Source organism: Myotis nattereri (assembly GCF_964212035.1).
Source record: "Myotis nattereri genome assembly, chromosome: 3".
NCBI classification, from domain to species: domain Eukaryota; kingdom Metazoa; phylum Chordata; class Mammalia; order Chiroptera; family Vespertilionidae; genus Myotis; species Myotis nattereri.
In genome coordinates this window covers 31,938,153-31,966,143 of record NC_138077.1, presented here as the reverse complement: position 1 = coordinate 31,966,143, position 27,991 = coordinate 31,938,153, and the positions used below count along the sequence as shown (strand labels likewise).

At 39.6% G+C, this 27,991-nt stretch overlaps 1 protein-coding gene across 9 annotated transcripts in view; it reads left to right on the top strand.

Moving 5' to 3' along the window:
* Positions 1-27,991, top strand: part of TNIK (TRAF2 and NCK interacting kinase) — a 344,036-nt gene that overhangs the window by 220,650 nt on the left and 95,395 nt on the right. For all 9 annotated transcript variants that reach the window (XM_081085916.1, XM_081085915.1, XM_081085912.1 and 6 more), the window contains exons 5-10: positions 6,170-6,280; positions 9,645-9,735; positions 11,732-11,862; positions 19,872-19,926; positions 21,823-21,901; positions 27,220-27,395. In XM_081085916.1, coding sequence (XP_080942042.1) covers positions 6,170-6,280; positions 9,645-9,735; positions 11,732-11,862; positions 19,872-19,926; positions 21,823-21,901; positions 27,220-27,395 — 643 coding nt within the window. The remainder of the gene's footprint in view (positions 1-6,169; positions 6,281-9,644; positions 9,736-11,731; positions 11,863-19,871; positions 19,927-21,822; positions 21,902-27,219; positions 27,396-27,991) is intronic.

Genomic DNA, 27,991 nt, shown 5'->3' with positions numbered 1-27,991 from the left:
TCAGGGGCTCAGACAGTGCTTCTGAAACTCCTCCTGGGATCAGCTAAGGCCAAAGACCCTTTCCTTAAATATTGTCTGGGAGGGAAAAGCACAGGAGGGCGCAGTAAGCCCCCCTCTCTCCCCCCACAACCTCTAAAAGAAAACATCTTGCTCCTCAAAAAATAAGACAACGGACAAAAATATGTGAAAGGCAGCCATGCAAATGGTGAAATCTATGTTAGAACTGTGTTTTTTAAATTAACCGTTTTAATTAAGGTAGAAATAACTCCCCATGTCCAATAATTCAAGCAACGCTTTCCCTATCAATTGAGTTGCACTACACTATGCTGCTGTTTTAAATGCCGCCCTCCCCCCCCGCCCCAGTTTCACTGTTCCAGGCCCAAACCTAATCCCCATCATACCTGAGCACAGTTCTGTCCTCACCTTCTACTTAACCTTCTTTCCCTCTTCCCAAGTGACACACATGTGAATTTCATTTTCTGATCCAGTAATGTAGGTAGTGTGGAGTGAGAATTTTAAGATCCCACCACCACTGTCTCCCAATCTTCTAAATCAAAAGATCCAGCCAGGCCATGGTGGCTCAGTGGTTGAGGGTCAACCTGTGAGCCAGGAGGTCACCGTCCATTCCCAGAGCTTCTTACACTGGGTGAGAGGACAGCCAACCAATGATTCTCTCTCATCACTGATGTTTCTATCTCTCTCTCCCTCTCCCTTTCTCTCAGAAATCAATAAAAATATATAATTTTAAAAACGATCTAATGTCCTGGAATGGACCACTGTGTCTTCTTGCTGTGTGGTACAAGCTTGAAAAACGACAGGTGTCCTTGGTGCTCTTTCATTAGCAGAAGCTTTAGAAACACAGATCCAATGCCCTTCATAAGCACCTTTTAGCCATTTCTTCACCAACCAAGGGAAGTGGATCTTGGGAAGCTATCAATGCTATCTTCTAAGTTGGAAACTTTTTAATACATACAAATGCCAAAAAAGTAGAAAAATTGTAAATATAGTTTAAGATTTCTGGTTGCTAAGAAGTTTATATTCATTGACACAACTAGTGTTCATATCAAACCATTGAGGTTGATGCTTTTATGTTGTGTTTTATAGTGATGGTGGTGGGGTGCTGAGCCCAGGTTGGTTAGAGAGCATGCCCAAGGTTAGTAGCTGTACTTGAGAGAGCACCACGCTTTCAGCCCTGCTCTAGTTATTTATTGAGTATATAGATGAGGCTGGAGACCATACCTAAGCTTTATTTCCAAATAAATCATGAAAAGGGAATTGAGGAGAAGGAGAATTAATGAAACAACAGGTGAACATCACTTCGCCCAGTACCTAGCACATGGTAGATTCTCAGTAAATGTAAGCAAGTATCGTTACTCCGGTGTCAACTATTTAAGAACTTTCTTTCAGGAAGAATCTTAATGATCCATTATTTCTTGCTTGTGACATATGAATTTATTGACTTACCGCTGCTGGGCTTGGCATGTTGAGTCCTGTGTCTCTTTATTACAGTGATGAGGTTGCTTGTGGTGAGGGAGAGTTCCCGCTGTGTGGTGGCAGTAATTATCAGTGTTGCTGTGTGGCTATAGGAACTGATTGCTAGCAAATGCTGGTTTCTTTCCTTCTCTTTCTTAAAAAAAAAAATCCCATTACATAATTTAACAATCATTTTGTCCCATAGTGAGATAAAAAGGATTTAGCAGCCTTCAGCTGGAGCTGAATGGAGAAGCAAATTATAGAAATCACTGACATTAGTGCCTGGCTAGAGCAGGATTGTTTCCTACAGAATATTTGAAAGTATTTGGTCCGATCAAATTTTAAGGGACTGGAGTCACTGGCTTTCCCCTGCTTTCCTTGGGAACTATAATTACATGGCCTAATAGAGCTCAGTGGTAGGACATTTCTCCAGCTGATACAGGAGCAATGGATGCATCACGGGTGGTCTGGTCACTGTGTTTTTAAAATGGGATTTGGAAAAGAGGCACAAACATGTTTTGCTCACTTGAGAAAATATATTCTTTTCTTTCTACCTGAGGACTTTGCTTGGGTCCATCTTGCTGCCATTCAACATGGTATGCTACATAATGGGATTTCTAAAAACTTCGTGAAGAACCCTTAAAATACACAGAAGTGTTCAGAACAGTATAATGTACACCCATGTGCCCCAAACTAACCCTAATAACCATTCATCAGTGGCCAATCTTGCCCCATCTACTTCCTCCTTTCTACTATTATTTTGAAACAGATCTTCTCATTATATCTTTTTTTTAAAATTCTGGTAAAATACACACAGCATAAAATTCACCTTTTAACCATCTTAAAATGTATAACTCGGTAGCATTAAGTGCACAATGTTGTGCAACCATCACCTCTACCTAGTTCCAGAACTTTTGTCATCACCAAGGAAACTGTACCCATTAAGTGGAAACTCCCTTTCATCCCTCCCTCTGGTGACTGGCAACAACCACTAATCTGCTTTCTGCCTCTATGGATTTACTTATTCTAGACATTTCATATAAATGGATGTGTGCAATATATAGCCTTTTTTGGTCTAGCTTTATTTAATTAGCACAATATTTTCAAGATTCATCTGTGTTGTGTCATTTGTTTTCATAGCTGAATAATATTCTATTGTATGGGTATACCACATTTTTTTAATTCACCTGATGTAGGACATTTTGGTATTTCCACCTTTGGTCTGTTGTGAATAGTGCTACTTTGAACATTTTTGTTTGAACAGCTGTTTTCAATTCTTTTGGGTATATATCTAAAAGTGGAATTGCTAGATCATATGGTAATTCTATGTTTAATTTATTGAGGAACTATCAAACTGTGCTGTGATTGTACCATTTTAAATTTCCTCCAACAGTGTATGAGGCTTATAGTTTCTCCAGATCCTTGCCATCACTTGTTATATTCTACTTTTTTAAAAAAAGTACAGCCATCCTAGTGTGAAGTGTTATGTCATTATGGTTCTAACTTGTATTTTCCTAATAACTATCAATGTTGAACATCTTTTCATGTGATTGTTAGTCATTTATATATCTTCTTTGCAGAAATGTCTATTCAAGCCTTTTGCCCATTTAAAAATGTGTTGTTGCCTGGCCAGTGTGGATCAATGTTTGAGTGTCAACCTATCAACTAGGAGGTCACAGATTCCCGGCCAGGGCACACTGTGGGCTCTTTCCCCAGGGTGTGGCGTGCAGGAGGCAGCTGATCAATGATTCTATCTCATCATTGATGTTTCTGTCTCTCTCTCCCTCTACTTTACTCTCTGAAATCAATAAAAATATATTTAAAAATAATAATACTAAAATAAAATTGTGGTGTTTATGTTCTTATTGTTGAGTTGTAAGTTATTTATAGTTCTGGATAGTTGACCTTACTAGATATGACTTGCAAATATTTTTTTTATTCTGTAGGTTGTCTTTTCATTCTCTTGATAGTGTCATTTGATGCACAAAGTTTTTAATTTTGATGGAATCCAAGTTATCTATATTTTGTTTTGTTTTTGTGTCTTTGTTGTCATCACTAAGAAACCATTGCCAAATCCAGGGTCATGAAGATTTATCTCTATGTTCTCTCTAAGAATTTTATAGTATTAGCTCTTATATTTAGGTCTTTGATCCGTTTTGAGATAATTTTTGTATGTGGTGTGAGGTAGGGGTTCAACATTATTCTTTTACATGTGTATATCTAATTGTCTTAGTATCATTTATAGAAGAGACTGTCATTATATCATATTATTTTATCTGTAGAATGTTTCTCTAAAAGTAAGAACTTTTTTTACCTAAACACAGTACCATTGTCACACTTACAAAATTATTAACCTCATTTCTAATAGCTAATCTGTAGATTGTCTCAAAAATTTTAATAACTTTAAAAAATTAGTATCTAAGTAAGTTGCATCCATTGGTATATCTTTTGCGATGTTTTTAAATTTATAGATTTCCCCTCCATCCTTTTCTTTCCCTTCCTGCAATTTATTTGTTGAAGTAAATGGTTCATTTTCCCTGTGGAGTTTCCTATTCTAGGTTTTGATGATTGTGTCCCCAGGATGTAACATGTTTCTCAGTCCCCTGAATTTCCTGTAAATTGGTAGTTGGAACTAGAAACTTCATCAGATTCCGTTTTGGGGGACTTTTTTGTTTGTTTGTTTGGTTGGTTGGTTGGTTGGTTGGTTTTGGTTTGGACAAGACTACTCTTAGGTGATGTATTATTCTAATCAAAAGGAAAATCAGAGCTGGTTATTTCTTATTTTTTTATGTTAGCAGCCATTGATGATCGGTTCCTAAATCCATTAGCTTATTAGAGGTTGTGTAATAGTGATGTTCTACTTTTTTTCTTCATTTATTAGATAAAATACCTGATTTTTATGAAGACAAGTTTTATCTCTTTTATTATTTAACTAGAGGCCCAGTGCGTGAAATTCATACATAGGTAGGGTCTCTAGGCTTAGCCGGTGATCAAGGCCAATCTGCAAGGCGACTGGCAGTGCAATTGGGGGGCCCCCTCTGGCACCCGCCTTGGCTGGCCTGGGGCCTGCAGGCTGGGAGCAGCTCCCGCATTGAGCATCTGCCCCCTGTTGGTTAGTGTGCATCATAGCGACTGGTCTTTCCACTGGTCATTCTGCCATTCAGTCACTTTGATTATTAGGCTTTTATTATATAGGATTACTCAGTGGTAAAACTTGTACTACAAAGTGTAGAATTCTTAATTTTTACCTCTTTATTTACCAGTTCTCAAAATTAGAAGTTGCTTCTTCATTTTCTTGAAACAGTGCCAGTTGTATTCTTTTTGAGGGGTGTCTTGATTAATGCTTTCAGTTAAGCATATTTAATGTGTTTCAAAATATTGAAGTTATTCTTATTGATACTCAAATTATCATCCCATGTTTGGCCAGTGAGAACTTCTTCACATTGACTTCTGAGTTCTTTCTAATGTGATTTTCTGGCCTTTGATAGCTTCCTGGCTAGCATATATGATAACTTTACAACTCTTATTGGGTTGGAATGTGGTCTATGGTGGCACTTCTCAATTTTTTTTACAAAAGCTCTGAAGAACATGGGAAATTTCTACCCTATGTGGAATCATAAGATGACAAGTTAGAACAGGCATTGTTTCATGAGTTTTTAGTGAGTTTCAACTAGGCATACAGAAAAAAAGGAAACATAATTTCTACCTGAAGATTTTGCAGCCTAGTGGGGTATCTTTTAGGATCTGTGACATGGTGCTGATGTTAGGAATGTACATTTGGGTAAAGCTAAAATCATCAATGTGACTTCATTGTGACCCCATATCAGTTCTGTTACTAGAGTCAGGTCAAAGATTGATTGGTAGTTTTTCTGAATTGTTACTATGTAATTACAAAATGATATAAGTGCCTATAAGGAGACTTTTATTGAAGACTTTTTGAAAAAGAGAGAGAAAGTATGGAAATGGATATGTTTCTCTAATCCAAGAAAATGGATTTAATGCAGATAGATTGTTTTTCTCTTCTAGTCTCCACTTATCTGTTAAGTAAGAGAGGTGTTTATTTTTTGCCTATTTTACAAAGCTGCTGAGTGCTGTAATGAATTCATATTTATTGGGAAGTTGGAGCTTTTTGGATGAAAGGTGCTAAATTAGAGCTTATTGTTTATTGAATTTATTTTATGTGTCCAGCCCGCTGGGAACATTTGCTGAATTTAATTAAAAACAGAAAGTCCTCACTCTGACAGCTTACAATGCCATTTACAAACCAATAAAATAAACAGCATGCACTTGTATGGTCCTAACTTGGGATGGCCTAGATTACCATAGCTCGTTTGGACAGGGGAATGACCCTACTTTTGTAGGAAGGATGAATTCAACTGCTAAATAAACACAGATGTACTCAACATCTGAACCACCTACTTGCCCGCGTTTTATAAATACAGAGAATATGGAGATTTTTCTCAATTTGAAACTATAATTTTCAGGTTATAAAACTAAAAATAATCTTTCCTCCCTATCATTTTGGGAATAAATGAAGATAAATGTTTATGTTTCACATATTGTTTTATGATCACCTTTTCTTTGCAGGAATGACATTCCAAAGCATTCAACTGGAGTATTGTATGCTTTCCTAGCTCAACCCATTGGAAAGTGAGAAGTGTAATTATAATAATGGCATGTGTGTTTCCTTTGCCAGTTGGTGATGGAGTTTTGTGGAGCTGGCTCTGTCACTGACCTGATCAAGAACACGAAAGGTAACACGTTGAAGGAGGAGTGGATTGCATACATCTGCAGGGAGATCTTACGAGTAAGTAACAATATGGGATATCATGGGAGGTGTTGAACTTTGTACTAATCTTCCACTGAAATTTATAAGCATATTGGAAAGCTCTAAAGCTTTATTCTAGCAGTGATAATGGCAATGGTAGTTCATTGTGGTCTGCTCTAGTGGAAGTGAGTGCCATTCTGAATGGGCCATGTGCACTCTCATTTGAGTTAGCATTGGGTGAGTTCTTTTAACAAGGAATTCATTTCCAGTGATGTTTCCAATTGGAAATCTGATTTTAGGTCATTTACTAGTAGATGGTGTCCCACTTAGGAAATGGATTGTTTTAGAGAGATTTTGATCACTCATTAGAGTTTTCCCTTTGTGGAAGTTTATAACTAATTTAAGGATTGTGTGACTTTAACCATTTAAGTACATACATAGAACCTAGTTTACCAGATTTTACCCTTTTAAATAAAACTCTTTTAGCATTAATTACTTAAATTAATGAAAATAGCTGGACAAGACTGTGTCTGTTTGCCTACAATCAGGCAGTCTGGGCAATATTGTCATATTTGCTGAGCTCAATTCAAGAAGAAGGTAGTTGGTCCTTCAGATTAGTTTAATTATCTTTTGCTACTAATATGGAGGCTATTATATGTCTAATGAGAGTATTCTTACTAGATCTGCTTGGCAATCATTATCTATTTATAAACTCTGCCTTCTTAATTTAAGGAAACAAAAGTTAAAACTGTTTTTACAATGTGTCCAAGATACACTTTTGAAAGATAGATTATGTGTTGTGAATGGATGCACAGATGGATAGATAGATAGATGGATGGAAGTTAAGAAGGATGAAGGGCATTAAAATGATGTTTATTGATTAAATTAAAACCACATTAGACAAAAGAAAATATAAAATATTTTAAATGATTACATTTATAATGGCATAAAAATCAAATACTTAGAAATAAATTTACAGAAAGATGTGAACAACTTCTACATCGTAAACGACAAAATATTATTGAGAGAAATTAAAGAAGACCTTAATAAATAGAGGTATATTCTATTTCAAAGATTAGGATGCTCAGTATTCTAAAAATGTTATTTCTCCCCAATTTGATCCATGACTTCACTGAACTCCCTACCAAAATCATTCTAGGTATATCTGTGGGTGTTGACAAACTGATTTTTTAAAATGTTATATGGAAATGCAAAGGGCTGAGAATACTCAAGGCAGTCTTAAGAAGAACAAAGCTGGAGGATGTACTGGTATGCTGCTAGTTATTGGGACTTACCGAGCTACTAAATAATTAGAACAGAGTAGTATTGTCACAAGAATAGACAAATGGCCAAGGAAACAGAACTGAGAGCCCAGGAACAGAACTGCTTCACAGCTCACCTGAGTTATGACCAAGGAACTGCTTCAGTGACTGGGGAAAGGGTGCCCTTATCAGTCAGTAAGGTCAATTGAATATCTATGTGAGAACATGAAGCTTGACACCTGCTTATTCCATATTAAAAAATTAATTCCAGCTGGATTGTAAACATACATGTGAATGATATAAAAAAATAAAGCTCCTGAGAGAAAATATAGGATAATACCACCATGGCTTCGCAGTAGACAAAAAAATATTTCTCAAACAGAACACAAAACAAAATTTGAGGAGAAACAAGGAGGTACAGCTGCTGATCTTCAAATCTGACATTTATCTCCAAGTATTGATGTGCCATCTTGTAAATTTAATTTGAATTTCTGACTTAACATTTTACTCATTCAGAGAAAGCATGATGAATGTTGTTAGTCATCCACACCACCCAGTGGGTACCAAGCATTTATTGGGTCTTCAGGGCGGGTTCTGCATAACACGCCTTTTTGCTAAGCTGGGTAACCCTGTAGGGGATCAGTCCTGTGATCTTCAGGGTTCTAAAAGCAGAAGGGAGGTTTCATCCATGAGTATCTCTCAATACCTAGCTAAAAATGCTTGAAAACCACTGTTTTCTTCCTTCTTCCAATGCAATCATTCTCCCAAATGATACTGGCATTTGAGATAAGGTGACTCATTGGAAGGAACATTTGATCATAAGGAGTTTCAGAGATGACCCTCCATGCATTGTATGATCTCATTAAATACAACCTTTGGCTCACTTACGTGCTCTTGTACCTGCTTCCAACCACTTTGGTGATGAAGCAGGGAATGGAATTTTAAGGATTCATGGGGGTGTTAATATGCTATTAAAACCATACATTTTTATCTGCTTGATGCCTACCTTGAGCCAAACCAGCTCCATATGAAAGGTAATTTTTAAAGACCCAAACCACTGCAAATGTCCTGATGCATGGTTTATATTTACTGATATTCCTAAACATACACATGGACCTTTTTGGTCATCCATATTCTCATGCAGAATTTTTTCAACAGGGAATTTAGATATTTATTGGGTGTTTTTTTTTTAATTTTTGTGTCAACCTCATCTTTCATATCATGATTTTGTTGTTATGTAGAAAAAAATAAAAGTACAGAAAATCATAAATAATAAAATGGCAATAGTTAGGTATATAATACCTTGAATTATCAAGTGTTAGCATAACAAAATTTGCTTCAAGATTCCAATTTTAGTTTCTTTTAGGTTATATTTTTGTATGAAAAAACATGTGGCTTAGAGCATGTCTGTAGGTTTTAGAACTAACACCCCAAAGAAGCCAAAATCAGAGTAATTCATGGAGACCTGATATATGATCACATCCAAAGTTTTGGATGTCACTGAATAATAATTTTGTATAATGAACACAAATTCACACATGTCATAAAGCACTCAAAATGACAGTGATAAATGCTGACAAAGGAAACAGAAATTGTTGCTTTCCTTTTGAATGTGGGCCACATTGGCTAAAGCCAATGAGAAATGTCTTGGCTGTTCTGAGAAATATTTTATTGTGCTTAATTAAATTTGTGTAATAGGAAGTAACTTTTAAATTTAAATACTGCCCCCAAAAGTGGAGGATTCGGTCGAATCAGTTTAGTTTTTTGTATGTAGGCTTTATAGGTGTTCCTGTTACAAACTAGCAAAGACAGGCTGTCTTCACTTTTCACGGTACTATTAGCTGAACTCATGTATGCTGAACCGTATCATCTCTTGTGGGGTTCCTGAGATCAAAGCAGGTATGAAAGCATTTCCTTTAGCACAGGACCATGCATAGCAAGGGACACCTCTATGGTTCAGTTTATATTGATCCATTGCCTATGGCTTAATACAGCACTGTGAGCACATGAAAGATATGAGTATAATAATGAAAGTGTTTCTGGATGAATCTAATACTTTTTGGATCATTAACATCTGAAATAGTTTATTTGCATCTTGGCTTATGTTCCTATTAATCCTTTTCAACTCTCCGTCACTCTAGGGGCTGAGTCACCTGCACCAGCATAAAGTGATTCATCGAGATATTAAAGGGCAAAATGTCTTGCTAACTGAAAATGCAGAAGTTAAACTAGGTAAGAACAGAATCCAGTGAGCCTAGGAATTGCAGGAATTGATAAGATTATTTCAACCGCTGGCTTTTTGGTGGGTTGTGTGTGTGTGTGTGTGTGTGTGTGTGTGTGTGTGTGTTTAATGAATGTAAATTTGTCACTGTGGATTTGGAGGTCATTGTACTAAGAATGGAGAGGAAAATGTTTCTTTGTTTATTTCAAAAGCATTTTCTAACAGCACTTTGAGGAGTGAATTAGTCTGTGCTAAACAGAACCATGTGCTTAATCAATGTAATAATTGATTTTTTTAAAGCAAAGACCCTTTAGATTAGAAGTGAGTGACCTTGAAATGTTTTCCTATATCTTACTGTTTGTTTACATTATTGCTATACCAGAACAATGGTGACCCATTTTTTATTAAAAATCTCCACCGTTAGACATATTTGGAATAATGAATTCCTGCTGTATTCCCATATGTTTTAAGTTAAATTTACATTGATTTCATTATTACCTGTGCAAAATGGATGCCCAGTATTCTACTTGGCATGAATACCAATTATCCCATTTCCATCTGCCAGAGTTGTCCGTGAGGGAATCGTTTTCTCTGGTGCTGTCCATTAGATCCCTTCCCGTAACAAATCCGAGATTGTCCAGATATGGCAATCTAAACGATAAGCAAAACAGAATCCCCACATTCATTTGTCAGCTTGATGTCTATGAGTAAGAGCATAAATTGGCAAATATCTCATAGGATACACAATTTGTCTCCTAGAACAGAATCACTGTCAGCATGATTATTTATTTTCAGAGATTTAAATATCTCCCATGTTTATATCCCAAACATTTGTTCTTACCTTTTTTGGTTAAAATATATAATTTTCACATTTAGCATTTAGAGCCAAACTCTCATCTCATGAATATTCCTTGTAAAACCAAAGCATACATTATATAGGGAACGCAGTTATATATGTAGTGACTAGATAAGCTATTCTCAGAATATTTGCTCACCACTAATAAAGTTATTGCTGAGAGACTGTAGTACCCCAAGCCCTGCATATGGCACATTTACAAAGATGATCTTAGATAAACAGCATAGCAACTCCATGTAGATAACACCCTCATTTAATGGATCAGGAAACAAGTCAAAGAGGTTGATCTACTAGCCTTAGGTCGCATCACTAGGAAGTGGCTGAAATGAGATGGATACTGTGCAGTCTGACTCCAGAAACTTAGTTCATAATCACTTTCTTTGAATCCCTTAAATATTACCCTTTGTGGTGGCAACCAAGTTTGCTTTTTATTTAACAGCTATGTTTGGTCCCCATGAAGCCTTGACATAAACAAATATAACACTTAGTGATTTCGTTCTTGGTTCACTTTATCCATTTATACATGCAATTTAAAAATACTCATTCACAATAGCAAAAAGGAAGAAGCAACCCAAGTGCCCATTAACAAATGAATGGAAAAACAAAATGTGGCACCTGCATACAATAGAATATTATTCAGCTTTCCAAAGGAAGAACATTTCCCGGGAGCACCCCCACACCCTTCTCTTTCCCTTCCCATTTCCCTTCACCTCCCTGCTAAAAAAGAAAACAAAAAAGAAGGACAATTTGACACATGCTGCAACATGGATTAATCTTGAAAAACATTATGCCAAGTGATGTAAGCCAGTCACGAAAAGACAAAAACTATATGATTCCACTTACATGAGGTACCTGTAGTAGTCAAATTCATATAGACAGCAAGTAGAGTGGTGTTTACCAGGGGCTGGGAGGAGGGGAGAAGGGCTAGTTATTGTTTAATGGCTACCGAGTTTCAGCTGGGGAAGAGGAAAAAGCTCTGGAATTGAATGGTGGTGATGGTTGCACAACAATGTGAATGTACTTAATGTCACAGAACTATAACACTTTAAAATGGTAAATTTTATGTTATATATATCTTAACAAAAATGCATATTCATTTTGGCATTGTATAGGAACCATAAACTTGATTCATTTTGCCTTCTCTTAAATAGTGGACTTTGGAGTCAGTGCCCAGCTGGATCGAACAGTGGGCAGGAGGAATACTTTCATCGGTACTCCCTACTGGATGGCACCAGAAGTCATTGCCTGTGACGAAAACCCGGATGCCACATATGATTTCAAGGTATGACTTCTTACTTCTTCATTATGTTTCAAAATGATGCCCAAAATATCACCCTTGAATCTTTTAGAGAATTCTCAAATGGTTTTAGGTAATGCAAAGGGAGAGCAAAAAAACCCCACACATTATTTGAATTTAAAATGATAAGACATTTTAGTGAGAATCTTTTTAATGAAGTCACCCATCATATCTGATTGCCTATTTGTTAAAAAAAAAAAAAAAATGCTTAAACCATTTTCTAGATCCTCATGAATTTACTCTCGTATCTAATTAGGAAGCATATTTCTCTTCTGCTTATAGTTTAGATGTTTTGCAAAATATATATACAGATAACATTTTATATTAAAAGAAACCAAGATATGAATTTGTTGTCTTGGGTCATCTTTCTCTGATTAAAAATAATCAGACTTACTCATTCACATTGCCTCAGGTTTAATTATTAGAGTTTCTTTTCAGTAAGAGAGAAAGCCAAATGAGATGTTGGTAGCTACTTTATGGCGTTTCTGTAGCCTGTGGTGGTGTTTCATAGAAATTTGATTTGTGGCTTGTAATTTTATATCATAAACTGGTAATTTGTTAATAAATTCCAAGCGGTGTTTAAATAGAGAGGTGAAAGTTGTCCCTTTCTCCAAAGAAATGCTCCTCCTTTCTATTCTGCTAGCCAGTAATCAAAAATAATTTTGGGTTCTTATTCCATTAATAGTTGCAATGTCAGGTAACACTGTTGTCATGAATTGTGCTTGAAAGTCAAGACATAAAAATTGGGGTCAGATGGGATGTGGGCACTGTGGGTTTTTAGGCTGCACGGTAGATCTTGGTTGCCACCATAAAGGGTAATATTTAAGGAATTCAAAGAAAGTAATTATGAACTAAGACTGCGTAGTTTCCATCTCATTTCAGCCACTTCCCAGTGATGCGACCTAAGGCTAGTAGATCGTGCTCTTTGAGCTTGTTTCCTGATCCATAAAACGAGGGTGATGATATCTACATAGAGTTGCTATGATGTTTATGTGAGATAATCTTTCTAAACATGCCATATGCAGGGCCTGGTGAATAATAGTCTCTCAGCAATAACTTAATTAGCGGTGAGCAAATATTCTGAGAGTAGCTTATCTAGTCACTACATATATAACTGAGTTCCCTATACGTATAATGTATGCTTTGGTTTTACAGGGAATAAGGGATACTCATGAGATGAAAGTTTGGCTCTAAATGCTAAATATGATCTGTCACCTTTGTGCAGATCCCAGGACAACCATGGGCAAAACCTAGGCTGGTTTCATGGTGCATGGACTTTTTACCAAAGGACTGTAGTGATCATCTTGAAATACCCTCATCTTCCAGATGAGGAAACTGAGGCTGAGGCATTCGCAAGTGCACACTCTGTTAGTGATCTTCTTAGAGTTGGGACTTGAACCCAGATCCCCAACGCTCTGTTCAGAGTTCTTCCCAATATCCAGGGTGGGGCAAAAGGAGTTTTACAGTCGTTTATATGGAAAATAATACAATAGTTCAGAAATAATAATACTAGAATAAACTCTGTGTTTTGCGTACTCACAGCTGTGAGCCTACTTGTACCCCACCCTGTATTATCCTGCTCCTGGAAGATGTTCTACATAAATCTCCAGTTCACCAACAAAACAGTCTCTGAAGAGTATATGTGAAAAATTCCCTTTTTAAAGAACATTTTTAGCTCTCCATATGTGGGGTTATTATTGAAAGCAGGTCAGAAAGATGCAAACATGGCAGTGTTTTCGGGACCCAGTGTCCCTGAGCATTGACAAAATTATTGGCCTCTTTGGAGAAATGCAGCTCAAAGGTCTGAAAACAAAATAATCCCCTGTAAATTCCTCTTTCTTCCAAGGTTAGTTCACTGTCATAACCTGACAATAATCTGTCTGGAAGCAGCAGCCAAGATAAAAATTAATCTCCTGCCAAAATAAATGTCACTTATTTAAACTGCTGATGATAAGCACATTTAAAGAAATTAATTTGCAGATCCCTTGAGAAGAGCCACTACAAAATATATGTCCCAGACCAGATATATGTATCATAACTGGCTATAAGCAAATCTTTAAACTTTAGTCATACTAAACAAGTACTGATTAGTCTACATTTGGGCTACAGATATTTTAGACTGCTTTATAATATACCATGGAGGTTTAGAGTGTCTCAAACTTCTACCCTTAGCTTAGCCATTTAGCTGGCTGTGTTATACTGGCTGTCATGCATGTGAACTTTTGTTCCGTGATGTAAAATAGGTCCCTGTGATTTAGTTGTTTTCAGTAGAATAAGTAGAAGAGGACTTTCTTCCGGCCAAGCCAACGCTTGGAATTAAACTGGTATCTCGGTCCTCTTTCCTCAGATGATGGCTAAGGAATGTAATTTGGGAACAGTGAAAAATTTGGAGCCCATGCAATAACTCTCAGTGTAGACAAAGCCCAGTGTATGAGTAGCCACAGGGCACGTCATGCTGCACAGGGTGACTTCAGAGGAACTGGAAGGTTCATGTGACTGTACAAGTATCCTGAGACATTAAAGAAGTGAAGGTTCATTTCTGTGCCTTTTTTAAAAAATATATATTTTATTGATTTTTACAGAGAGGAAGGGAGAGGGATATAGAGTTAGAAACATCGATGAGAGAGAAACATCGATCAGCTGCCTCCTGCACACCCCCTACTGGGGATGTACCCACAACCAAGGTACATGCCCCTGACCGGAATCGAACCCAGGGCCCTTCATTCCGCAGGCCGGCGCTTTATCCACTGAGCCAAACCAGCCAGGGCCATTTCTGTGTCTTTTATCAAAAAATAAAGAATCCTGATGAGAGACAAGATTCAACCGTATCAGTCATTTAGACCTTAGTGTAAGTTAGTCTGTCAGGAGTGTCATGAGTGTAGGCTGTACAGAGGAGGAAGAAGTCATGGCAAGACTGTAAGCGTCAATGGTCACTTGTCACGGGTAAAAGAAGGGACTTGACAAAAGGGTGACAATAAGGAAGATGGGCAGAAAGGAAGGTTTGGGGGCTCTTGGAAGATTCATTTCAACTACTTCACAGTTTTATCATGGACCAGAGAAGAAAGCTTTCTTTAAATAATTTTTCTACTTCTTTTTTGGCACAGGTCTTATTCTTTCTTCTGTTCACTATTCTTAGGAATAGGGTTTATCACCAGGAGACAACTGCACAATACTTTGACCTTTAAAACCATTTATTCATTCATCCAATGAATATCCACTGTGTGTAAGGAATTAGTCAACTTGTATTGATATGTAGAGTTTTTGACTAGAAAGTTCACTTGTAAGCTCATCAAAGTTCAAGGGTTTGGTACTGTGTGCTTGGTAGCCCACTTAACCAAGCTGTGTATCTCAGACTCTGAAATCGATGTTATTGGGTACTCAGGTACTACAGATACTTTCAGCCTAGGAGACATGTTTAGAATAAAAGAGGACTTGAAGGCCACTGGGCTTTGTTAGATTCCCTACCACAAAACCCTTCCTTTAAAATACAGGCAGAACATAAGTAGATGAGTGGATTAAAAAGCTGTGGTACATTTACACCATGGAATACTATGCAGCAGTAAAAAAGAAGTATTTCGTATCTTTTGAGACATCGTGGAGGGACCTGGAGAGTATTATGCTCAGTAAAATAAGCCATTCAGAGAAAGATAAGTATCAGATGATCTCATTCATATGTGGAATCTAAAGAACAAAACAAAATAGATCCAGAGACACAGAAGCGTGGAACAGACTGTCAAACCTCAGAGGGAAGGTGGGGGTGGATGGGTGGGTGGGAAAGAGGTAACTAAAGAACTTACATAACTCATGGACACAGACAATGGGGTGATGAAGGCCTAGGAAGGGTGGGTGCCAGGTGGAGGGCATCAATGGAGGGAAAAAGTGGGAAATCGGTACTACTTTCAACAATAAAGACAAATTTACAAAAATAAAGGTAGAATGCAAAAGAGAAGAGCGTAGTTTGGTTTTATTATTTGACTTGTTTTATGGTTTATTATTATGTACTAGAGGCCCGGTGCATGAAATTATGTACTAGGGTCCCTAGGCCTGGCCAGCGATCAGGGCCGATCTGTGGGGTGACCCGCGGGCAATCAAGGTGGCCCCCCGCTGGCACCAGCCTTGGCTGGCCTGGGGCCTGCAGGCTGGGGGCAGTTCCTGAGTTGAGCGTCTGCTCCCTGGTAGTCAGTGCACATCATAGCGACCGGTTGTTCCACCAGTCATTCTGCTGTTCGGTCAATTTGCATATTAGGCTTTTATTATGTAGGATTCTTTAAGTTGTCTAAGATATCTTTAAAGGCTGCTTTAATTTTTTCTAAAAACTACAATAATTCATTAAAATACGGGCCTGAGTAGAAAAGTAGTCTGAAGAGCTCATGCTTTTTATCGCAGCCTGGTTTTGTCTGATCTCTCCCGGGCACAGTAAGTGCTGCCTGAAAATAGCCCCTCTCCGAGGAGAAGCGCCAGAATCTCATTGCCTGGTGTGCTCACTTTCCCCCAGAGGCCCTCCTTTCTTGTTTTCAGAAATTCTGTCAAAACACTTCAAGCAAAAGGAAAGGTTTCATTTCCCTGATAAGTGTGTGGGGCAATAATGAAAGCTTTCTCATTTCATAATAAGCATTCAAGAGATTTGAAATTAATAAAACTGCAAAATTCCTCGGCTGTTTAAATTGTTACTTTTTCATTTTGATTTTCATTTGGTTGGATGGGGTTTGTCAAGTAATTTATAGCCCTATACTTACTGCTTTAACACAACCACTCACTAAAGAAACTTCTTGGCAGCCAAAAGCCCATTAGTAGGGACCTGGTTGAATAGACTAGTGCATCTGTCCAGCGGAATACGATGGAGCCATTTAAGCAACAAGGCAGTGTCCATATTGAAGTTGGGCAGAGCTCAAGATAGCGTGTTCAGTGCAAAGAGCAACACACAGTATAGTACACATAATGGAGTCTTACTCTTCCTCAGTCCATTGCTCTATGACGTGTGGGTGGAGAACTTAAAATGTTTATTTTATATCTTTCTGTCCTGTACAAACCCCCCACCCCATGCACACAAACTAGCCTTGCTTTTATTTTTTTTAATATATTTTTATTGATTTCAGAGAGAGGAAGGGAGAGGGAAAGAGAGATAGAAACATCAATGATGAGAGAGAATCGTTGATTGGCTGCCTCTTGAATGTCCCACACTGGGGATCAAGCCCGCAACCCAGGCATGTGTTCTGACAGGGAATTGGACCGCGACCTCCTGGTTCATAGATCAATGTTCAACCACTGAGCCACACTGGGCGGCTCGGCCTTGCTTTTCTTTTAAGTCAGTAAAGTGAGAGATGTATAGTGTGCCCAGCCAGCATTGTTGCCACTTTACCCGACTCAGATGTGCTGGTTGATTTGCCAGTCAGTGATAACTGGTCCTCAGGGTCTGTCTGCACCAGTATTCTTTAAATACTGACTATGTCCACAGCATTGTGGTCGGTGTTCTTTTCACATTACTGGTGTGGAAATGGGCACAGAGGAATTAAGTGGCTTGCCCAAGTCACCAAGCCTGGCTGTCCAGCACGGGCTCTCTCTGCCTCTCAGGGCACGCTGGGCTCTTTCCCTGTGCCACACTGCCTCTTTTTTTGTGCGCTTGGTTTGGCCATCTGAACGTATTCTTTTCTTCACATGTTGGGCAGCCTCACCCCCAAGGCCTGCTGCTATCTTGTGCTCCAGTTGCCTGCATGCCAGATGCCCCCCCCTCCACCCGCCGGAAGTGGTGTGCTTGCCTCCGCCTCCTCAGAGGCACTAGAATTTGTCTCTGTTCTGTTTGTAATGCGCACAAGACTGGGCTATTAATCATGCCACAGGGCAGGCGGCACCGCACCTCTGAAATAATGAATTACCGAGCTCCTGCCAAAATGAGTCACACCATGGCCATGAAGGAAACTTATCTCTCCCAGACTCTCCTCATCTTGTTCCTCCCTCTTCCCTTTCTCCTCTCCAGTGATCTGTCTTGCCAGTTGTAATTGGAACATTTTCTCCCGTATTTAAGTTCTGAAGTGTCTCGGGGACTTGCTAATGCACCCAAAGGCTTGAACAAGCCCTGTGAAGGACACTTATTGCTCTCTAGCATGGGCAGTTAAGCATAGCTTACAAGCAGCTCTGGATACATATATATGGCCAGGAATATAAATGTTCTTTTTGTAAAACAAGAGAACCCCAGCAAAAAAAAAAATGGTCCTAATGATGCCGTCAAATAAGGGCTTAAAGAAGAAGCCGTTTCTGGCCTGATCACGTGACAGGATACTCAGGAGTCAGGATGGTGTGACCTTTGGTTTGAAGGAGTTGTTTGGGAGCTTGGGCAAAGCCACCTTAGGGGGGATCTGAGATGTTGTGAACTGAATAAAAGCAGCATCTCTTTTCACAGACCCTTCCTGCTTTCTGCCGGATAAATTCAGGCTCACCTAACAAATGGGCCCTCTCTCCATTTCCCTACTGTCAAAATGTGCTTCTTCAAATCATTGCTGTGTGCATGCTATCAGTAAGGAATGCTTTGGGGTATAATTACTTACAGTTCAGAAGTTTAAAGGCAGGCAGCTCAGAGTTGGTGTGGGGCCTCATTGCTATCTTTAAAACCCAGGCTGCTACCTTTATGTCCTGTCATCATTAGTTTGTTGACTTATTGCCACATGTTTGTAGGACGGATGCTGTAGCTCGAAGAGCATGCTTTTCTTCAAGGCACAAAGACATGGGGAAGAATTGTCAAGACATCAGCTGTATTTGTCACTTATTTCAGGAAAAGCAAAAGCTTTCTCAGAAACTCCCAGAAGATGTTTGCCTGTGTCTCTTTGGCCACAACTGTGTCACATTCTTTTTTTAAAATATATTTTTATTGATATCAGAGAGGAAGGGAGAGAAAGATAGAAACATCAATGATGAGAGACAATCATTGATTGGCTGCCTCTTGCATACCCCCTACTGGGGATTGAGCCCATGACCCAGGCATGTGCCCTTGACAGGAATCGAACCGGGAACCCTTCAGTCCCCAGGCCAACACTCTATCCACTGAGCCAAACCAGTTAGTGCCACATTCTTAATTGTCATCCTTAGCAGGAGGGAAGTCTGGACAAACACACTTAGCTTTCCTACCCTCATAAATGAAGGCCGCAAAGGAAATGGGGGTTGAACATGTCTGTTGGGTTAGCCAACAAACAGTGTCTGCTGCAACCAAATAGAGGGAAATTAGAGAAGGTTAAATTGAACAGGCAAAGGCCGTCTCACCTAATAGTAGAGGAGGAGGAAATAAATATTCTGGAGGCCACTGTGTGCCAGACTTTGGGCTGAGCAGTAAGGATGTATATCATTCCACACGTGGGTGTTTTCTTAAAAAAAAATAAATAAATAAAAGCATATGTCCATACAAAGACTTGTGATGAATGTAGCAGCTTTATTTGTAATAGCTTAGAATGGAAACCCTCCGAATATCCACCTTCCTATTTGCACCTCAGTTCACAGTACAAAACCACCTGATTCTTGCTCCTCTTGATTATAGTGATGGTTCCACAGGAGTATACATGTGTCAAACCTTGCAAATGATACACTTCAAACATGTGCAGTTAATTATAGGACAGTGTAGAAAACAGTCGAATCGCAGCGATTTCATGTGGTTTAAGCCAGAGAGACATTTGAGTGGTAAATTCATTTTTATTGAATTTATTGGGGTGACATTGGTTAATAAAGTTCTATAGGTTTCAGGTGTACAGTTCTCTCATACATCATCTGTGTATTGTAGTGTGGATCCACCACCCAAGTAATGACAAATTAATTTTCAAAACCGTGAAAGGCATTGTCAATGAAAGTTGAATGAGGCTCTGACTACTTTGAAGCTTCACAGCTGTAATAGGTTTGTAAAGAGATGACTGAGTGGTTTCCCCACGGGCAGTTCTGAAGCAATTACCAGGTGTAACCAAGTTCTCCTTTGGCAACTGCATTCATGCTTGTGTCTGTGCTTCCTTCTTTTCCAGAGTGACTTGTGGTCCCTGGGAATCACCGCTATCGAAATGGCAGAAGGTGCTCCCCGTAAGTATCTTCCTCTGGGTGAAATCGGTTGCTGTCCGCTCTGCAGGTACTGAAGCTTCTGTGCCAGGAGCCAAGGTAGCTTTACTTCTGCTACACTGAGCCCAGCATGGATTCTCGCTGCGTATTTAGAAAGCAGTCATCTTAAATCAACCATAAATCCATTCATTTCCGAGTGGTGTGAGGATCTTGAATTTATGAGGGAAAAGGAAAAAAGAAAGGGGAGGCAAACTTTGGGGAAACTTACTTGTTTTACAGATTCAGTGTGTAGTTGATTCTTGAACTATTCTCCACTTACCATAAAACTGGGACCAACCCACATAGACTGTAAACTCTCACAAACATCAACGCTGATTTCCAGTACATGCGTTCCACAAACACTGATACCCGACTGCTTTCACTTCTATTAAAATACTGATGTTTAGATTTTTAGCTTTCCCTACTTATTTCAGGCAGAGTGGCCAGGATCTGGAATATTCCTTGAGATCTGGAATATGCACTGCAGAGAGCCTCTGCCAGGCCATGAGCAATGCCTCACAGATTCCCATGCAGGAGGCACAACTGACCAAGGGCCTCGCCACTGCCATGCACTGAGGCTGTGCCTCCCAAGGGCCACTCCCCATCAGTGATGAGCATGGCGGGGATCTAAGACAGACCCTTTTCAGGAAGGCACAGCATTCCTTTGTAGGTAACTTTCACTCCTCAGTTTTATTCCTTAGTTTCCTTAGATTGTAGCACACTTCTGCCTACTTTTCTCCCTCTCACCTTCAGCCAATCAGATGTGCACAGCAATCTGATGACTCCCTCAGCCTTCCCCAGCTCCCTCCCTGTTTCCTCTGAGGCAGAAATTGCCCCCTCTCACATTTAATAACACCTTGGTGGCTGCTTCTCAAAGGCCCCTAGTTGCATGACAGGTTGTTATGTGCATGTGGTTCTTTGTACCTTCAAGTCATCACCCTAGAGTTGATAGAATTTATCTGTAGCTTGATTGATTTGGAGTCTTTGTGGACAACGTCCCCTCATCCACAATGCTAAAAGGCATTTATGAATCATAAAAATAATATATTACAGTCTCAAAACCATATTGTCACTCTTGATAAGTAGTTGAAAGGGCTAAAAATAAGCTTCAACCCACAGAATTCTTTAGCTTTGGGGGAGAATATATTCTTAGTCTAAGCACAAAGGAAAAGATACTCCCAGATGTTTGAAAAGTAAACTAGTGAAATATTGTACTTAAAATAAGAACGTTTGAGTGCTTTCACTATAAACAATAATGTCATGTTTACAAGTTCAGATATTTTTATAATTTTCCTGCCAGACTTCATTTGCCTTAATCCTGTGGGCTTCCTGGGGCCAGGAAATGAAATGAAACAAAAAACCATCATAAACCCTGAAAAGCCATTTAGGATATTTGGAAATACAGAGGGAAAGGTGTCTGGTCTAGTGTTTTATACTCCAAAAATCTATGTAGATAACATTGTATTTGGATGAGCCTTCAGTGTGTAAGAAAAAGACCATGGATTATAAAAAATCCTTTGTTTTGACACTTAAGGTTTTACTCATTAAATAACTTCATTTCCCTTGATGTTGTTTACTTTGAATCTTAGATGGTTATTTATAATAAAGGGAAGGTTGTGGACCCTTTAACTTCGTTTTCTTAAATATAAAGTCAAAGTAGAAATGTTACTCTCTAGCTGAAACGTGTTGTGTTTTATGAGGCTTGTGGTTAGCCATCAGCTCTAAGTGCTCACCAGATGGAGGCTTTGTGATCTCTTGCCTCTGCTCACTGGTCATGCGTGCCCTCGGGAGCCAGGTGGCGGCATTGGCTGCACAGCCAGGATGAGCTTGGCGTGAGTTTGGCCTCCTGACTGGAGCTGGCCCTTGTTTGGTCTCTTGCAGCTCTCTGCGACATGCACCCGATGCGAGCCCTCTTCCTCATCCCCCGGAACCCTGCACCGCGGCTGAAATCCAAGAAGTGGTGAGTTTGGTCTTCAGTGTTTAACAGACCCAGGGGCAGGGCTTTTCTGTGATAATTTTTTGGGGGGGATTAACTCCCATACTCATGTCCTGCTGACAGGATTAGACTATACACACTAAGACTTCGTGAGTGAATTTACATATGGATCATTCCTCTTAAAACACATATTGAGTAGTAGCTCCCCCCTCCTCCTTATCCATGGATTTACTTTCTGAGATTTCAGTTACCCACAGTCAAATGCTGTCCAAAAGTATTTTATTTCCCCAGCCATGGACATCATCATGACTCCGTGATCCATGATCACCCAGAGCAGGTGATCCTCCGTAGCCTGGCGCTGCAGCACAAGGCCCAGTCTTTCACCCCACTTCATCTCATCACGTAGGCATCGTGTCATCTCACATCATCACAAGAAGAAAAGTGACTGCATTACAATCAAATATTTAAAAAGAGAGAGACACACAGTCACATATCTTTCATTGCCGTTATTATTATAATTGTTCTATTTCATTTATAGTTATTGTTGATCTCTTACTGTACCTAATTTATAAGTTAAACTTTATCATAGGTATGTGTGTATGTATGTATGTGTAAGTAAGAACATAGTATATATAGTGTTCTGTACTAACCGTAGTTTCAGGCATCTGCTGGTGGCCTCAGAATGCGTCCTTGTGGGAAAGGGGATACCATTGATTTGCATAGCAGGTCTTTATCCCCACACCTTTCAGGTAAAGAGCTCTTAGGTAAAATGGGTAGTCAAGCCCAGCCAGCGTGGCTCAGCAGTTGAGCATCGACCTATGAACCTGGAGATCACAGTTCGATTCCAGGTCAGGGTACATATCCAGGTTGTGGGTTTGATTCCCAGTTTGGGGCATGCAGGAGGCAGCCCATCAGTGATTCTCTCTCATCATGGATATTTCTGTCTCCCTCTCTCTTCCTCTCTGAAATCAATAAAAAATATATTTAAAAATTAAAATTAAAAAAATATTTGTAAAATGGGTAGTCAAACCCAAGTAATATCTCTTCTGGCAGCACAGCTTAGAGTGGGTGATAGTTCAGAGAGTCAGCCTGTTAGATTGGCTGACTTTTCTTCTACATTTTAAGACAATAATTCTCTAAGTGCATACACACACCTGGTGGTATGTGAGATGATTTCATAGGTCTGTACATGAACATTTATAATTTGGGGTTTTTCTATTGCTTTCTCTTATGACAGGTGATACCAGCTTCTTATTTGGGGTAGTGATATAACCTTGCCATTTAATAAACTTATTCACATAAAAAACTGACTTAAAGTAAAATACTAAGTGGATTCTAGTATGGGGTTATAATGGTGCAAATTATTAGTAGTGAAGTTTGGGAAACAGAGTTTCACAGGGTGGTTGGACTTCTGACATGTGCTTATGTGAGGGTCTTTGTGCTTTATCAGTCTGTAACAAAAATGCATCACTCCCTCCTTTACCCCTGTGGCTGTGGTATCCTCCCTGGTGGTGTATTCCTGATTCCCCTTGTACAGGGGTCAATTCCTGGACCACCTGTGAGCACCTATCCTTTTCTGGGCAGTTAGAGCATGAGGGAGAGACTCTCTGCCCCCTCTCATGCCACTCCATGATCAGGCCCTTGCCCGGAGCCCCTCCTGTTTCTCACCCACCCACAGTTCCACCCTCCACTATTCAGAGAACAGTCTTGATCAATATCAGTCACCCAGGAATGGCACAGCCACCCGGGCGGAGCAGAGACAGGCACACTGCACCAAGGAAGGGAAGGAGACTGCCAGAAGGGCCGGCAGCCCTGGAGTTGCCAAGGCTGCAGGAAGAGAGAGGGAGAGTTGCTATTGGTAACGAGGAGGCAGAGCATCCTCCCCTCCTGCTTCTCTCTCTGAGGGTCACTGTGATGTGAGACCATCCTCTCCCCAGCAACAGCCTTCCATTGGGCACCAGCACAGCATGTGATCCCCTGTGCTCAGGCCCTGCTTCCTTCTTTCTCCCTGGAACAGACTCCTGGGGGAGGAGGCAACTGAGTTCTGTCCCCTGGAAGCGGCAGTGGCACTACGGAGCCTTCTGCCAGGTTTCTGCTTGTCCTTCACACCCAGCCTGCTGTATACAGTGGGTTCCACTCACCCTGTTCCTTCTTCTCTCCCTGCCCTGCCCCTGGACAGCCGTTTCCAGCTTCCCACAGCCAACAAGTCGGTTTTCTTTGAGCAGCTACACACCATATTTCAGAAATATTAGCAAACATATCTACAGCATTTATGTATGTTGATACATGCACTTACATGTGATAGGCACTGTTGTAAGTATTTTGTACGAGTTAACTCATAATTAACTCATTTAGTTATCACAACAGTCTTTTAAGATAAGTACTTAATCTCCCTATTTGCAGCTAGGGAAACTGAGGCACAGAGATGTTGTATAATTTGCCCAAAGTCACATAGGAAGTGATGGAGGAAAAAAAAGGATAGTTCTGGGAAATACAAATTTTAAAGGTCAAATTGCATGTAGGGAGTCAGTCCTATGATTACCAAAAACTTTTAGCCTGGCTGGTTGTAATGATTAATGTAATAATCTTTCGGGCATTTTTAATTCCTTTAACACGATTTAATATATAAACAGGAAAAATCTGGTAGGATAAAGTGTTCAGTGACACTAGTATTATAAGAACTCGTGTCTCAGACTATAAGCACCAATCATTAACATTTATCTCTCCATGCCAACCCTTGGGAAATTAGTATTACTAATCTTAGGCATTAAAAAAAGACAGAACTAAATTACTGGCAGCAGAGATTCTAACAATAAAATTATATAAGTGTACTTTAAACTCTTAAAACCGCTCAGCAAATAGCCAGGTAGTGTTCAACATAGGTGGTGTTTTTAGTTTTAATTAAATGTGTAATTAAGTATATTGATTCTTTGGTCACACTAACTGAAATAAGAGACGATGAAGCTGTCTTTGAAGACTTGTAAGTGAGCATTATTTTCTCTTCAAACACAGTACATTTGAAGAAGATGCGGAACACATTGCCAGCTTTGTGGTTCTGCATCTTGGCTCACCCTTTGGACCCAGTTGTTCTCTTGAATATCTCTTGAGGTTCTTTCCCAGTGGGGGAGAGTCTGGAGAAATGACCCTGAACTAGGCTGGTCCCATTAAACATCTTCAACACATTCTCATCCTGGAGATTTCTCTGAGTTTTTGAGGTGTCAGTCCTGGTGAATGGCATGGACAGTCTATTAAGTCTGGATCTCATTTTTAAATGGGGTGTGATTTCTTGTATTTATCATCCTCTAATTAATAGCTGATCACTTTGTGAGAAATGAACACTTCCTTCTAGTTGAAAGCAGGAAAAGGAGAGCTGCCATTTGCATTCTTTGTGAATATTTAATAGCTTTCTGTCTGTTTTGTTTTCATCTTCCTAATATTGATTTTCTACCTAGAGAAGCACCGTGTGGAGTTTGTTTATTTCTTTCTGCAGGTTAACCTCATTCTCTTCAGTTGGTTCCTTAGGAGAGTCCATTAATTCATTACAGCGTGGTTTTTTTACATGTTCTTTCCTTAGGTGATAATCACATTTGTGCCTCCACACATTTACCTGATGGACCCGAGAAAGACAACGTGATAAAACAATATCTACTCTCCAAGCCCCCCTCTCTGTCCCTCATGAACACAGATTTGAAGGTAGCCCTTAGGGCAGGTCTTGTCCAATAACCATCTGTGCATCATTTGTTTATCAAACATGTCAGAGCAGGTAGTGTGCTCATGAGACAAATATGACTCAAGCACATCCAAACACAGGATTTCCAGTGTGGGGGAAGCAGGTATGGGCTGGAGGACATACAGGGTGCATAGAGTGTCCATCCTGTTGTCATGATTTACAGTCCAGTCCTGATTCATCCCGAGTTGACCCCAAGCATAGCAGGTTACCTTTACTTTTATAAAATGTTTTAAAAGCTTGGGCATAGTTTAGAAATTTAGGGAGGAAAAATATCAATAATTCAGCACTTTCAAAACATGGGGAAAGGTGAGAAACTGCTTTGACCTGGGCAGGACTTAAGTGGTGCATATGCAAAGGTCCTCTCACATTTGAATCTTGAGGAACACGCTCACCATTATATTCTGTGTGGTGTCAAGGCCTTAAGTAAATACAACACACACACACACACACACACACACACACACACACCCCGAGGGCCTGTCTGGAAACTTGGGAAAAGCTTGCTCCTGGAATGCGCTCCTGTAAGGCCACAGTGCTTCACAAGAGGGCGACAGAGAGCACAAAATGGGTTCCCTTCAGCTCTGAGCAGGGTGGAAACGGTGAGTAGGGTGACCAGGTTCTGCCAAGGTCTCTGAGGTGCCGTATTAGCAATGGAATACCTTGGACAGGCATGCTATAGAGTCATGAGCTTAATTATTTATCATGCTGGAAATTCTTGGAACTTCCGCTCGTGAATCATAGCTAAAGTCCATTAATTTCGACCCGCTGCCCTAATCATTGGTGTGGTACCTCTCACCAGCGCTCCCCTGCCCCCGGGTGTCTGTGGCAGGGGGTTTATCTTTGAGGAAATATTGCCTTCCTAAAGGGAGGTAATTTGCTTCTGGGTATGAACTTAGTCCCTTAGAGTGAAGTTTCTAAGTCCGTGGGTTGATAACAAGCTTATGCATACATCCTGTTTTTATTAATTGGAAAGCAAAGTTCAAAAGTGACTCTGAAATTACCAGTTGAAAATTTTGCCAGATCAAGTTCACTTTCCCATAGAAGAATCTTGCCCATTTTTACAAAATGGACTCCTCTATCCAACCTTGGTTTTACTTTTTCCGCCTTGCGTTTTTTGCCTCATTTAGATATCTCACCTCAGTGTCCCCTGACAGATCGTGTGCTCACTCCCAACTGGAGTTTTTCACGGATTTTATACCTCCCTGAACTGTCCTCTCCCCAGAGTGATTTCCTCCTGATTCTTTAAGACCCAGCTGTGGTTCTCTCATTCCCAGAGAACTTCCAGTTATTATTCCCAATGGGCTCTTGTTTTCTCTGATTCCTGTTGATTTTCTGTGAGATATTATGTATGAACTGTGCAAAAAAAAAAAAATACTTTCACATATAATCACTGCCGTCGATGGTATGAATTGTGTGTTGATGGTGATGATGCCTTTATACCCCATTGTACCTAATAAAGTGCTAGACCTTCTTTGTGATGGGTTGATCTCTACGTTGGCTGATTGGACCTATTTTCCTTTTTCTAATTTTTTATTCTAGCATTTCAAAAATTGTAAGTTTGCCTTTCTTTGGATTATCTTTTAATCTGTGGTTCATCTCTTTTGTCTGGCAGGTCAAAAAAATTTCAGTCATTTATTGAGAGCTGCTTGGTAAAGAATCACAGCCAGCGACCAGCGACAGAGCAACTGATGAAGCATCCATTTATACGAGACCAACCTAACGAACGACAGGTCCGCATTCAACTCAAGGACCATATCGATAGAACAAAGAAGAAGCGAGGCGAGAAAGGTTAGAAGCACATTTGTATTTCAGCAAGGGAAACAAAAGATGGAGTGAGTCCTGCGCTCTTGATGTATTTGGAGGTGACTGTGGGGATTTCTAATGGGCCTGCATTATTCTTTCGTGTGAGGGGCTGCCTCTGAGATCACAGCCTGTGGGCATCAATGGGGTGAGACTGCTGAATGGAATCTTTCATGAGAGAATAGAACTGAGAGAAATACCACCTTTTCTAGGCACTGAACAAAGAGTCATGTTGAGTGATACTATGAAGTGGTTTAATATGACAAGTGGTTTTCTTAATTCAAATGAATATTCATGTTTTGAAGACTAAAGATCTACAGAAGACAGACAACCTAAAAAATCTAGTTGACATTTTTCGGTACTGGCAGTCTTCAACATTTAAAGAATTTGTGCACTGAGGCTCATTTCTAATTTACTTATTTGGAAGTCAGAATAAATGTTCTTATCGTCTCAGTGATATAAAAGAGATTGCCAGGCTTTTTTCTTTTGAAGCTGGAAGATCATTTAATGCACTTCTTTATTTATAGATTCAAAAACTTATCTCTCGTGGCTCTGGCTGTTATACCACACTGTTTTTTCACTAC